The sequence below is a fragment of the Capra hircus genome, chromosome 24, assembly GCF_001704415.2.
Source record: "Capra hircus breed San Clemente chromosome 24, ASM170441v1, whole genome shotgun sequence".
NCBI classification, from domain to species: Eukaryota; Metazoa; Chordata; class Mammalia; order Artiodactyla; family Bovidae; genus Capra; species Capra hircus.
In genome coordinates this window covers 21251234-21266362 of record NC_030831.1, presented here as the reverse complement: position 1 = coordinate 21266362, position 15129 = coordinate 21251234, and the positions used below count along the sequence as shown (strand labels likewise).

The 15129-nt window shown below is 47.3% G+C and overlaps 1 protein-coding gene and 1 long non-coding RNA gene across 3 annotated transcripts in view; one reads left to right on the top strand and one right to left on the bottom strand.

Moving 5' to 3' along the window:
- Nucleotides 1-2560, top strand: part of ELP2 (elongator acetyltransferase complex subunit 2) — a 55484-nt gene extending 52924 nt beyond the window's left edge. For both annotated transcript variants that reach the window (XM_005696971.3, XM_013974247.2), the window contains exons 21-22: nucleotides 298-411; nucleotides 1998-2560. In XM_005696971.3, coding sequence (XP_005697028.1) covers nucleotides 298-411; nucleotides 1998-2154 — 271 coding nt within the window. In that variant the 3' untranslated portion in view covers nucleotides 2155-2560. The remainder of the gene's footprint in view (nucleotides 1-297; nucleotides 412-1997) is intronic.
- On the bottom strand, nucleotides 4100-15061 carry LOC102172314. The gene is made up of 3 exons (XR_311042.3): nucleotides 14952-15061; nucleotides 13587-14088; nucleotides 4100-5265 (listed from the first exon to the last, which is right to left on the bottom strand). It is a non-coding gene; the product is annotated as an uncharacterized LOC102172314 (long non-coding RNA).

The following is a 15129-nucleotide window of genomic DNA, read 5'->3' as shown; positions in this document are numbered from 1 at the left end:
GGGTCAGAGGTTCTTATTTCACCAAATGGAAGACGGTGCTACTTTCTCTATAGCGAGTATCTTTAGTAGACTGAGGGCCCCACAGCCAGCCAGGGAAGCGCTGGCTCGCAGGCCTTGCCCACCAGGGACAGAGGTAGAACTGTGCACCCTCTATGGAGAGGCGGCTTCTTGCGTGCACGGCAGAGCAGCACACTGGGTCCTGGGTCCGAACAGAGTCCTTCGTCAGCCAGAGGGAGTCGGGAACCCTGAAGAAATTCATGCTAAATTAATCCGTCTTCACCCTTCTCTTAAAAACAGATACGTGGTTGCAGTAGGATTAGAGTGTGGAAAGATTTGTTTATACTCCTGGAAAAAGACTGATCAAGTTCCGGAAATAAACGACTGGATCCGCTGTGTAGAAACAAGTCAAAGGTATTTCTTTCCTGTTTTTGCTTCCACCAGATCAGATAGACATCGTTGGAGTCTTTAGCAACAAATCTCATGCCTCATTTGCGTGGAGAAGAACACACATCCGTCCCGGCGCTTACCCCCGATTGGTGCCTCTGTGTTTTGTGACATTCTCTTGAAATTGACATTTGTTACTATACTGCACTTATTTTTAAAAAGTTTATTTGTCCACATGGCTTGTTTGCCTGATATCATCTTTAGAGATAACACAGTGGAGATGAAAATGAATTTCAAAATGATGGGTTTCAGAATGTGACCACAGTAGAATCTTAGGAAAATTTGATTCAGAATGTTGGTGATTTCTTTGGAAATATTATAGACTGTGGTTGGTAGCCAGATCTCATGTTTGAACACTTCAGCTCAGCTCCCGAAATGGCGCAAACTGCCAGGTGCCGCTCCCAGCCCTGTGACCCGCCTTCAGGCAGAGCGAGGGCTCCGAGCCTTGGGCCTGGGCCCTGCCTCTGCTGGCTCAGAGCGTCTGCTCCTCATCGCCTCCTCCTCATCCACCTGCCTGGACAGCAGGGATCACTTGTCAATCAACTTCACCCATTTTATGCATTAGAAATGACGAGACTTGCAAAAAAGTCACACATCATTCTGTGTTAGATTTTTTTTTTTAGGATTCTTCAACATTTGTATGTTTAAACTATCTAAAATATAACTTCAAATACAGTTCCAAACAACAGCACCATGAGGAAGGCCACTGGCTTGATGACGAGAGACATGTATTATACAGGCTATTTCTTCCAGAGGAGTTTGTCTCCTTATCAGCAAAGCATGTTAATGCTTGTGATAATTGTATTCATTTAAATATATTAAAAGGAGATCTGATTTGTCGCTGCTTCTCTCATGGCTTTGCTCCCACCTCTCTGAGGCTGGGTTTGGCTGTTGAAACAGTTCATGCTGTTGGCTTACCTAAGAGAGAGGTAGCCAACGAAATTCCATATTTCAGGCATTTGAAACTTCCTCTCTTCCCGGCCTCCCCTGCCTTCTTTTCCTTCCTTTCGGTTCGCCCTGCCCGCGATGCTCACTCTGCCTCTGCCTGGTACCCGGCAAGCGTGACACTCGCAGGAAGCCCCGTAGAAAGCACAGGCAGGGGCATGTACAGAGTTTGAGTTTTTCATTAAAAATTTTTTTTGTCATTATGATGACTTTGGATTTGCAAGAACTGATTCCTGACTGACTTTATATTATTTGGATTGCTAACATTACAGTTACCAAATTAGTAGTAATGTTACCTGAAAGACTTAATTTCAATAGACATTTCTCGAATTCCACTGATCATTAAAGCAGAATTTGACAGAAATGCATTGTCTGTTTCTTGCTGTTTTTGGTGGTGTCCTTGGTCGGTAAGTAAGATGTTTTCAAGGTTAAAATAAAATTGCTAAACTGTTAGTGACAGCACATCTTGATGTTCAGGTTTTGACTTCCATTTATGTTAACATCACTAATAGGAAGCGCATACTAATTTAATTAATATGAATTGAGCAGCCAGTAAAATGTTTCATGGTTGCAGCATATGTTCATCTCATGATTTCTCTTTGTTTTAGCCAAAGTCATACACTTGCTATCAAAAAACTATGCTGGAAGAATTGTAATGGAAAGACTGAACAGAATGAAGGAGAAGGTGCAGAATGGTTACAGTTTGCAAGTTGTGGTGAAGATCACACTGTGAAGATACACAGAGTCGACAGATGTGCGCTGTAGTGGACTTAGTGACTACAAGCGTATACCCATCAGTGTCTGTATTTATCATGTAAATGGATAACCTTTCTTTACCTCATACTTGTATCGAGTTTCATTTTTAAGCCTTATGGCAGTAGTCCTTATATGAGTCTCAGACCCTCTGAAATATGATGGAAGCTACAGACTCTTTGCTCAAAATGTTTATATATGCACCCACTCTCAGAACCTCGCCCATGCTTTCAGGGATTCAGACCTGCATCTGTGTGTTCCTGATTGAGAGCCTCTGTCCCTCCTTTCTTCATGACCGAATTTGCCTAATTCTGTGTCATTTTCTTCTGTTTTCATATGCTGCTGTTTGGGACATTTTATTATTTACTGCCCTCTTCTGAGGGAGGACCTAAAAAATAAAGAGGTAAAACCCAGATTACTCAATTTGTAACAGTTTTTGTAAATAAACGGACCACACAAGTGTGGTCTTGACCCCTTCCTCCCAGTACATACCAGCCATTCTAGGAATTTGGCAGGTGGTTGTGAGTTTGAACTGCAGTCCCTCCCTTCTATTCCTTCAGGGTTTGACTTAAAGTAGAACATCCCGGCATTTAAACTGACAGATGAAGGGGCTTGGAAAGTAGAGTTCCGAATCATCTGAGCCCCTGTGAGGTCACGTGGATTAGTCACGAGAGGAAGGCTGAGGTCATGAGAGTGAAGGATGTCGCCGGGGGAGTGAGCGGTAGGAACAGATTGAACATGCCAGAAAGACAGTATTGGGTGTGCCTGCAGAGTTTTGGGAAGTGGGCCACCAGAGCTGAACATGCTCGGGAGCTGGGTCAGGAGAGCTTCAGAGAGGGTGTGGGAGAGCCTGCGAAGCTGGAGGCATCTGACCCTGTGGAAATGAGCCACCTGGCAGACTGCCCCTTAAACGCACACTGTACGTAATAAATGTGCTGGAAGAGGGAGGGGTGGGAGTCTGTGCTGTTATCTAACAGGACATTTTGCTTCCAGAGGAGTTAGTCTAAGTCTAGTGATACTTAGCCTAAATGAAAGTTTTTAGAGCAGAACTATCTACTGTTTTTAGTCCAACAGAAATACAGTGTAAGCCACCTTTCTTCTAGTATCCACATAAAGGAAAAAGAAGTGTATTTTATTTTGATGACCCATTTGTTTTAACCCAGTATATCCCAAATAGGATCATTTTAACAGACAATATAAAAAGTTACAGAGATTTTACCCTTGTATATGAAATCGTTGTATCCTACAAAGTGCAGTTTACATTTAGAACCCATCTCAGGGTGGACTGACCACATTTCAAGTGTCCGCTAGCCACCTGTGGCTACCGGTTATACCCATATTTGGACAGTGCAGTTCTGAACTACAGAATCTCTATAAACTTGTCTTAGACCTTTAGTGGTGTGCGTGTGTAAGCACACGTGTATGAGCATGTATGCACCAAGGCAGTGAGCACCTCAGCGTCTTCACCACAAACCAGGATGCCCTAAAGTGTGGTTTCTCTGCTAATCCGGGGAAGGGTCTGGATCTCCCCATTGGCACACAGTAATTTGTTCAGATGCCTCGCGTGTGGGACTTCAGAGCAGATTCAGTGGACTTAACAGTCCTTTGGAATGCTCTCCAGCACACAGGAGAGCAGTCCTGGTCTTGAGGAAGCCAAGTTCATGGTTACTGTTTGACCAGTTGTAAACAGCTTTCCCAAGTTGTCCTGAAGCATCTGTGTCATTCAGTTTCAGTAAGTGTTACCAGGAGCTTCATACACACACTTTGTAATTTTACCATGATGGTCTTGCCTTTTTAAAAGTTCTGGCTGCGCTGGGTCTTTGCTAGGCTTTCTCTAGTTGTGTGCCAAGCTTCTCGTGGTGGTGGCTTCTACTGGTGTGGAGCACAGACTCTAGGGCACTGGCTCAGTAGCTGTGATCCACTGGCTTAGTTGCTCTGTGGCTTGTGGGATCTTCCCAGACCAGAGATTTAACCTGTGTCCCGTGCATTGGCAGGCAGAGTCTTAACTACTGGACCACCTGGGAAGTCCACAATGGTCTTAATCTGTTCTTCCCGGAGACACTTTGAACCATACTCTGGTAGTTTATAACATCTAAAGCAAAGGGACAGTCTTGCAGCTTTGCTCTGGAGGAGCTGAGGAGTATTTCAGGATCCCAGACCTACCCTTGCCAGCCTGCCCTGATCATTTAATTTCTCTGCCTGATTTACAGCATCAAAGTTCAGATTGATGCCAAGTGCCAGTCTAAGCAGTCTCTTCTGACCTATAGGACTTTCCTGGATGGAGGCGAGGTGGTTGGGTTGTGTTCCCGGCAGTGTTTATCTTGGACAACTAAGAGTCAAATCCTTGCCTTCCCAGCAGCCTCGGGGGAAGCAGTTGTGGTTAGTGATTCTAAAGACATACTGGGATTGGAGGGAGACTGTGCCAATTCAGGGATAAAACAAAAGGACAGAAGCATCCTCTCCTAAGTGAGAAATCCTCACCACTCCAGAAAATCCTGTAAGGATTCTGTGGTCTGTAAGGAAAATGCAAGGTCTTCTTACTCTGTACGAATCCTGTGTACTTCTCAAGGAAGCCTGGGTGAGTGTTGGAACCTGGAGGTAAGGAATCAGAGTTGTGTTTGAACCCTGGCTCACACTGGCTGCGTCTGGGTAAGCTTTTCTCGTCTCTGTAAGTGGAGATAACATTAATGGGTCAGTCTGACCTCGATTCAACTCTTGTGAAAGAAAACGCAAAATGTTCTTTTTGGCTTATTGCAAGAATGAAGTTTTCTCTCTAAAAAGATATCTAGGTAGGCAGGCCAGATTGGGGGGGAAGACTCCTCAACATGATCAAGGCACCCAGGCTTTTTGCCCTCATCCTCAGTGTGTGGCTTCCTCACTCTCCAGGATGGCTGCTTGGCCTCCTGCCATGATCTTTGCATCCCAGCCAGCAGAAAGGAGGAAGGCATAAGAGGCTTGCCCCTAACTTTAATAAAATTTGGAAGTCCATACAAGTTCTGCTTAATGTCTGTGACGAATTTTATTTAATGTCTGAATTTTATTTTGTAGCCGTACCTCAAGAGAGACTGGGAAATGAAATGTTTATTGCAGGTGGTTCTTAGCTGAGAATTGAATTGCTTTATTCTGGAAGAGAGGACAAATGTTAGTCTCATTTCATAAAAAGTAACCACTGTAGTTTACCCATCCATCTCCCCTCCCCCGTCCCCCCACTTGCTCTGGTCATAGCTGTGCTGTGGTCCACAGCGTGTGTGCCCTTAGTCAGGTTTATGCTTTGTCTTCATGTCTCATTAAATGGTGTTTTTCCCCCATAGCAGTAAGTTGAATTGGTGTTTCACTATGCAGTTATAGGAGAAGGCAATGGCAACCCACTTCAGTACTCTTGCCTGGAAGATCCCATGGATGGAGGAACCTGGATGTCTGCAGTCCATGGGGTCGCACAGAGTCGGACACGACTGAAGTGACTTAGCAGTAGCAACCACCTTGTAGGGTTGTTTTGAGGATTAAATGAGCCAATGCATTAAAAATGCTAGCCCAAGGTCTGGATTTAGTAAGACACCAATAACTGGTAACTGTTACAATTAAATAAAGTTGAGTTTGTGTCACCTCCATAGAGCCTTTCAGTTCGGTTCACTCGCTCAGTTGTGTCCGACTCTTTGTGACCCCATGAACCGCAGCACGCCAGGCCTCCCTGTCCATCACCAACTCCCGGAGTTCACCCAAACCCATGTCCATTGAGTCGGTGATGCCATCCAGTCATCTCATCCTCTGTCGTCCCTTTCTCCTCCCACCTTCTATCATTCCCAGCATCAGGGTCTTTTCAGATGAGTCAGTTATTCACATCAGGTGGCCAAAGTATTGGAGTTTCAGCTTCAACATCAGTCCTTCCAATGAATATTCAGGACTCATTTCCTTTAGGATGGACTGGTTGGATCTCCTTGCAGTCCAAGAGACTCTCAAGAGTCTTCTCCAACACCACAGTTCAAAAGCATCAATTCTTCGGCGCTCAGCTTTCTTTATAGTTCAACTCTCAGACATCCATACATGACCACTGGAAAGAGCCTTTCTACAGAGCCTTCATTTTCCCTCATTTCAAGGATTCTTTCTCTGAATTCATAGTATTTTATTCTCATTTTCTTTTATGGCCTTTGTTGCTTCCTATCTCTATTAATGTGTATCTTAGTGTCTTAATTGTGCCCAACTCTTTGCAACCCCATGGACTGTACCCACCTGGCTTTTCTCTCCATGGGATTTCTCAGGCGTGAATACTGGAGTGGGTTGCCATTCCCTTCTCCAGGGGATCTTCCTGACCCAGGGATCAAACCTGGGTCTCCTGCCTTGCAGCCGGATTCTTTACTGTGAACCACAGGGAAGCCCGTATATCCTAAGCAGTATCAATTAGATACTTTCTGTGGTAAGAAAAGTTTCTCTCAAAAAAGAAACAGGGAATTGTTAGCTCATGTAACTGAAAACAGTCCAGTGGTCGGACAAGGCACGGGCAGTGTGACCAGGACCCGTCTCCCCGTCTCTGATTCTCAGCTCTGCCCTCTCCGTGTGCCAGTCTTGCAGGGCTGCCCTTGCTCATGGCTACAAGAGGGATGAAAGCAGCCCCTGAGGTGACTGATTGCCTTGCTCATGCACATCAAAAAGAATAAACCCTTCAGAGCTCTCTGGTGGTCCAGAGGTTAGGATTCAGAGCTCTCACTGCCAAGGGTCTGGATTCAGTCCCTGGTGGGGGAACTAAGATCCTACAAGATGCAACAAGGCCAAAAAAAAAAAAAGAATAAACCTTTAAAGGTGAAGTCCCTAACTTTACTCTGAATGACCCACAGTGGGCAGAGGAAAGCACATGGAGTGGCTGGAGCCTGCCCACCTGCTGTAGCAAGAGCATGAGATTACCTGTTCTGGGGCTGGAGGCAGAGTCAGCCCCGTGAGGACCACACGGGGCTGTTTTCCAAAGTAGAGGCGGAGGGGCAGTGGGTGCTGGCTAGGTAGTGAGAGCCAAGTGTACAAGCCTATGAAAGCCTAAACATCAGGGCATCAAATTAGCATCTAGCACAGTTTATCTATCTAGCACCATGTACTGTCAAATAGTTGCTGAATTTGAGAATAAGTTTGATAACATGGCTGACTGGTGGGGGAGCATTCTCCAGTGTAAGCCACCAGTCAGTAAAGGGAGTAATTGGCATCAAACCCTCTCCCTGCCTTGGTGGCACAAAGAGGGGACAAAGAGCAGGAAGAAGATGACAGCGTAGAGGGGAACAAGAAGGGAGTGGTTTGGCCTTGTTCATTGACTCCTTGAATGAACAGGGAGAAGCTAGGGCCCCAGGGAAAGGGCCTCAGGAAGATGCCTACTGTGGGTCCACCCACCCTTTCGCTCCTGTGGTCTGCCTAGCACTGGGTGGGGTCGAGGGGGTTGTTTTGAACATGAGTTTGGATATAATAGAGCCTTGTTCCCAAACATGGTGATTTTGAGTTGCCCTTTCAGCTCCTATTCACAGAGAAGGTCTGTCACTGCAGGGGAGGGAGCTTCCTGGGGTTTTCTGATCTTTCTTTCCACTGCTCTCAAGTTATTTCTACCAGAGCTTCCACCCTACCAGGCTCTGCTGAAAAACCAGCTCCATTGCTGTCTCTCTTCCTTTCTGCTGTCCAGGTCCTTCTCTTACTATATATATATAATTTATTTATTTATATATAAACAAAAATTTTACATATATATATATTTACTTTTTATTTGGCTGCATCAGGTCTTAGTTATGGTTTGAGGGCTGCAGAGTACATGGGCTCAGTAGTTGCAGAGCTGGGGCTTAGCTGCCCCATGGCATGTGAGATCTTAGTTCCCTGAACAGGGATTGAACCTGGGTCCCCTGCATTGGAAGGCAGATTCTTAACCACTGGACCACCAGACCCTCTTCTGACTTCTCTGGTACCAGGATATCTAGATCATTGTTCTCATTGTTGGGGAGGTATGCATTTCACTTCTAGCAGGAAACACTAATTTCATCATCCAAACCAAATTCAGCCTCCTCTGAAACATCCACCCTCATTTTACCTGGCAGGAAATATGATTCATTGTAATTGGCAGCCTCTAACTATCTCCACGATCAAGAGGCCTAGGGGGGTTTAGCCAACAGAAAAACTACCCTTCCTCACCGTTTAAGACCAGGCCATTATAATGGAGCTTCCATAACCACCCAGACCACGGAAATGATCACTTAGGTCACTGCATAAACGACCTCACCAAGCAAGTTCAATAGTCTGACTAGTCCTCGTCCCAACTGGCTTTTCAGGCTTAGTTACCACCAAGGTGCTCTGCTCTGGCTCTCCTCCCATCTCTGACTGTACCTTCTCACTCGTCAGTGGCATGGAGGCAGATGACTCCTAAATGTCACTGTCCCTGGGACTTTGACTCTTCCCTTGATCACTCCAGAGCTCCTGGGATGACTTGTTCACAGGCCCCTCCCATGAGTTGTATCTCCAACTGACACTGTCCTTCCTGAGGCTGGGGCCCGAATTTCCATTTAGACATCCTGAACTGAGCCCCATCTTGGTTCCAATATACCTGGGCTGCCAGGGGTCTCAGACACACCTCTTCCCATCCCTCCTGTACCCCAGACAGGCTCCTCAGCACTGGAGGGTCTGACAGTTCTCTCACCTTCGCCTCCATCCCCTCCCCTCATCTCCACCCTGGAGCCTGTGCTCCAGCCTCAACCAAGGTCCCGCTTTGGGAATATTCTGAGCCTTCTGTGCCTCTAGGCCACCGAACACGGAACGCTCCTCGCCTCCCCCTTCTCCGGACCCTCTGGAGTCCCAGGTGAGGGAGGCTCAACGTTCTGAAGGAAGGACCCTTCTCCAGCACTCTGCGGCATGGAGCAGTGATCTGGTTGCAGACCCATCTTCTTCACTGTCCCGGGGGCCTCTCAGCCCAGAGGCTACCTTATGGACTGTTGTCTTCCCAGTCCCGACCAGGTTCCCAGCAGGGAGCAGCTCCCCAGTGGACACTGAACAACTGTCCCTGCCAGAGCCCGTTTTCATCTGCAGTAATTCAGCCTTGGACAGTTGCAAGAGGACCACCCCACCATCTGGCCCGGTCACAGTCATTAGACAGTTTGGCTGAAATCACCTCTTGGGGGCACTTTCTTGCTCAAAAATCTTCAGAATGATATTCCAGTCCCTTGGCCTGACTTACAGCCTTTCAAAACTCACCCCCAAACCTGCCCTACCTCCTTCCTTACCTCCACAGGCTCTAACTCTGAGAGGCACTCACGGAACTGTTGCCAAGCGAGCACTTGAATGAATGCTACACGAATGAAAGTCTTCTGTAGAGTGGAGATCCTCGAGAATGGGGCCCATTGCCGTAGCCTGAGTACAGAGCCAGGCTCAGTGGGCTGGATCAGGGACAAAGCCCCACTAAGGGGGAGGGACAGCGCTCCCTCACCTGTCTACCCAATCTGGCTATGAAAGGCAAAGTGTTAGTCGCTCAGTTGTGTCCGACTCTTTGCGACCCCGTGGATGGTAGCCCACCAGACTCCTCTATCCATAGGATTCTCCAGGCAAGAATCCTGGAGTGGGTTGCCATGCCCTCCTCCAGGGGATCTTTCTGCCCAGGGATTGGATCCAGATCTCCTGCCTTGCAGGCAAATTCTTTACTGTCTGAACCACCACACATATTTTTCATGGTTCTTGGTAAGAGAGGGTCGTCCAGAGGATCTGAAGAGTTGTTTTACTACCAAGTTCTAAACTTTGGGTCCTGAGGCTGGTTGCTGGGACCTCAGCATGGACCAGACCAGGCTCTTGCGAGGTCCTGGGACCAGCAGCTAGACCAGGGAGGATGAAGCAGTGGCAGGCCTGTAGCACAGGAGTTTACTGAATGATGAATATGTGTAAGACATTCACTGGTGGGGACTGGAGGTTCTACTTCAGGCGGGGTAGGAGTGAGCAATCTAATTTCTGACAGTCTCATTCTGGCAGGAGAGGCCCAGGGAATCTTGGAGACTGAAGCTCCCGACATCCCCCTCCACCCCACCCTCCCTTCTTCACTGTAGCCTAGGTCTCAGGCTTTTTCCTTTGGGGTGCCTTCCCTGGACTCCTGGTTGGAAGTAGCTCCTTTCTCTCCTCCCTCCTGCCATTCTAACCTGCATTCTGAAGCCAAGCAACAGGGCACTCAGCCCCTACTGTCTGAGTCATGTCCCTACATGGCTATAGGCACAGTATCTTCACATCCTCTGGAGCACGCAGGGCCCTGGGCAGAACCAGGAGCTTAAAGATACTTCTTGACTAAAGGGTAGTTCAGTGGTTTTTAATGACCTTAAGCGTTCTACACTGTACATCAGAGGACACAGTTGACAAAGTGAAAAGGCAACCTACGGAACAGGAGATAATATCATAAATGATGTATCTGATGAAGGGTTAATATCATTCTCCAAAGATGATATATGAATGGCCAATAAGCACCTGAAAAGATACTCAACGCCACCAATCAGTAGGGAAACACAAATCAACACCGTAGAGAGAAGCCACCTCACACCCAGTAGGATGGCTTTACCATAACAACAACAAAAATCTAACCAAACCAAATAAAACCAGAAAGTAAGGACTGGTGAGAATGTGGAGAAATTGGAACCCTGTGCACTACTGGTCAGAACGTAAAATGCTGCAGCTGCTGTGGAAAACAGTGTGGTAATTCCTTAAAAATTAAAAATAGCACTACCATACGATCCAGCAACGCCGCTTCCGGTTTTATGTTTGAAAGAACCGGAAGTAGGATCTCAAAGGGATACTCCCACACCCATGTTCATAGTATTGTTTATAATAGTCAAGCAGTGGAAGTATTCCAGTTGTCCATCAGTTTGGATGGGTCAAAAAATATGGTATATACCTACGTGTGCGTTAGTCGCTCAGTCGTCTCGGACTCTCTGCAGTCCCACGGTCTGTAGCCCACGAGGCTCCCCTGTCCATGGGATTCTCCAGGAAAGAATACTGGAGTGGGTTGCCATGCCCTCCTCCAGGGGGTCTTTCCGACTCAAGGATCAAACCTGGGTCTCTCACATTGCAGGTATATACCTATAGTGGAACCTAAACATATATATATACACACACACACATGCACACACACACATATATATACACACATACACACACACACACACACATATATATAGCAGGTATATACCTATAGTGGAACCTAAACCTATATATATATACATATATACACACACACATACACACACATATATATAGCAGGTATATACCTACAATGGAACCTAAACCTATATATATATACACACACACATATACCTATATACACATATATATACACACATACATACACACACACACACACACACATATATAGGAAGTAAAGTAAGTAAGTGAAGTCGCTCAGTCGTGTCCGACTCTTTGCAACCCCATGGACTGTAGCCTACCAGGCTCCTCTGTCCATGGGATTTTCCAGGCAAGAGTACTGGAGTGGGTTGCCATTTCCTTCTCCAGGGGATCTTCCTGACTCAGGGACTGAACCTGGGTCTCCTGCATTGCAGGCAGACGCTTTACCCTCTGAGCCACCAGGGAACCCTATACATTATTCAGTCTTAAAAAAAGTGAAGTCACTCAGTCGTGTCTGACTCTTTGCGACCCCATGGACTGTAGCCTGCCAGGCTCCTCTGTCCATGGGATTTTCCAGGCAAGAGTCCTGGAGTGGGTTGCCATTTCCTTCTCCAGGGGATCTTCCTGACCCAGGGATTGAACTGGCTTCTACCTGCATTCTAGGCAGACACTTTACTGTCTAAGCCACCAGGGAAGATCCTTAAAAAAAGGAAATTCTAAACACATTCTACCACATGGACATTATGCTAAGTGAAATAAGCTAGTTACAAAAAGACAAATACTGTTTGATTCCACCCATATGAGGTACTTCAGTTCAGTTCAGTTCAGTTCAGTCACTCAGTCATGTCCAACTCCTTGTGACCCCATGAATCGCAGCACACCAGACCTCCCTGTCCATCAACTCCCGGAGTTCATTCAAACTCATGTCCATTGAGTCGGTGATGCCATCCAGCCATCTCATCCTCCGTCATCCCCTTCTCCTCCTGCCCCCAATCCCTCCCATCATCAGAGACTTTTCCAATGAGTCAGCTCTTCGCATGAGGTGGCCAAAGTACTGGAGTTTCAGCTTTAGCATAATTCTGCCAAAGAACACCCAGGACTGATCTCCTTCAGAATGGACTGGTTGGATCTCCTTGCAGTCCATGGGACTCTCAAGAGTCTTCTCCAACACCACAGTTCAAAAGCATCAATGCTTCAGCACTCAGCTTTCTTCACAGTCCAACTCTCACATCCATACATGACCACTGGACAAACCATAGCCTTGACTAGATGCACCTTTGCTGGCAAAGTAATGTCTCTGCTTTTCAATATGCTATCTAGGTTGGTCATAACTTTCTTTCCAAAGAGTAAGCGTCTTTTAATTTCATGGCTGCAATCACCATCTGCAGTGATTTTTGGAGCCCCCCACTGTTGGAAACAGTCAGCCACTGTTTCCACTGTTTCCCCATCTAGTAGAGTAGCCAAATTTTTGTGTACAGAAAGTAGAACAGTGGCTGCCAGAGGCTGGGGGAGGGGGAAGTGGAGTTCTTATTTAACGGGTACAGAACTTGTTTTGCAAGATGAAAGGAACTCTGGAGATTGTTTGCACAGCAGGTGGATGAACTTGATACTACTGAATTGTGCACTTAAAAATGGCGAAGGACAGTTGCAGAATTGTGGAGTGTTTTTACATTGACCTTTTGCTAACGCGATTAGCAGTATGTTTGCATGTATGACTTAATAAACCCTTGAATCATAAAAAAAAAAAAAGAAAAGAAAATGGCGAAGGGACTTCCCAGGCAGTCCAGTGGTTAAGACTCCCAGCTTCCAGTGCCGGGGTCGTGGGTTAGATCCCTGGTCAGGGAACTAAGATCCCATATGCTTTGTGACCAAAAATAACGAAAAAAAGAGCTCTGGCTTCTGAAGAAAAAAAAAACTCCTAAGAGGGTAAACTTCATGTTATGTATATTTAACACAATTAAAAAAAATTTTTTTAAAGGAGTTCTGAATTGGCCCATTCAGATTGTTTCCTAGCAAGTCTGTCCTAAAGTAGCACCCTTGTGGATTTCTGACTTGTTACGCAGCCACATAACACCTTGAGGAGAAGTACTCCATCCATTCCCTGGGAAATAACCTGTCACTCCTCAGGGTACAGTTCAAGGATGCTAACGTCAGTAACACTCGGGCTAGTTAGAAACCTAGAACCTGTCCCATGCCTGCCAAACTAAATTAGAATCTGCATTTTAATAGATTTCCAGATAATTCTTGCAGGTTAATTCCTGAAAAACTTGTCCTCAAGGAGAAGAAGGGCATTAAAAAGAGGGGTGAGAGGAGCACCACCCCCCACTATTCCCCCAACTTACAGGTAGGGAAACGGAGGTCAATATGCCCAAGGTTCCTGCTCCAAGTGTGGCTAGGAGGTGTGGCACAGGCAGGTGGTTGGGTGATGATGATAAGGAGCAAAGTGGGGCACCCATCCATCGATGCATTCATTCCTTCCAGAGTAAGATCCTAGGGATTCTGCTGTGAATGAGATGAGCCAGAGTGGTCTTCAGGCAGAGTCCACCCAGGTGCTACAGCCTCTGTACCCAGTGCCTTCAGTCTGGGCCACAACCACCGCTTCCATGCCCCTCCCCCGCAGGGTCTTTCTTAGATCTGGTGCTGGGGGCACGGTCAGGAGGGCTGGCTCTCACAGTGGGCCACTGGGCAGCAGGATCCTCGGGGTGCTTTTTATACAAGCAGAGGCTGGTCCAGGGAGTCTGCTCCACTCACTGTCATGCATCCCAAGGCGACCGCAGGCCTGGCAGTTGCACAGGCAATGAACTTGTCTCCTGGGCTCCCTTCCCACCACAGCTTGCTTGAGGGCTGGGACAGGAAGGAAGGGGGCAGAGCACAACTATTAAAAGAATGATGAAACTATTGAGAGGAACAGGATGTAACAAAAACTGGTTAGAACCTCATAGGCCCAAGATGGCGGACAATTTGACCTCCAGTAGACCTTGAGCCTCATACACTCACTCTAATACGTTAGCCTGTGCTAAAGGGCACACCACCAGTGCCCTGGCAGTTCCATAAAAGGCCAAAAAGTGGATGCTACCCTAGTTCCTGAAAATCCCTGCCCCTTCTCCAAGACAGAATATTCCTCCCACTCATTAGCCTATGAAATGACCCAACCCATAAAAACTAAGCACCCCACACTTCAGGCACCTTTCCCACCTTCTGAGACAGCCCACACTCTGTCTATGGATTGTGCCTCTAACTAAACCTTTCATTTTTCTGTGTCTTGCTCTTGAATTCTTATCTGCATAACCTGCCTCGAGGATAGATGTGATCTTGACCATCCTCTCATGCCCCATTTTTCCTACTACAGAGCCAGTAGTAGGGCCCCACCGTGGGTCACCAAGGACCAGAATCTGAGTCCTCACCTTAGCTCTCTCCAGACTTCCTGGCTTCCTACAGTGGGTTCAGCACAGCCCCCGCCTGGTTCTACACCCGCGGCACCTGCCCTTCGCTGGGCCTCCAGTACTTTTCACTCCATCCTGGGAAGCGGCCCGCACCTGCCCACCCGCTTCTTCACTCACTCCCGGCCGCGCAATTCGCGCACGTGGGTGTGACCCGGCCCTCCACACTGGAGGCAGTAATCCCCTCGGATACAGGGCCCCGGATGGAGCGGAGGAGGAGCTTTTGCTTGGGTCGCACTCGAACTACCCGGTTCCGAAGGTGCGCACCTGCCTAGACTTGATTAACCAAACTCTTGGATTCTCGGTCTTTTTCCTCTTTCACCGTTTGCTCAGCCGCATTTTCAGAGACGCCGAGCGCACGCCCCACTGGGGAGCCGCGGCCCTGGCAAACGCCCTGGCAAACGCCCCGCCCCGCACCCTGGAGTTCCTCCGGGGAGAGTGAGGG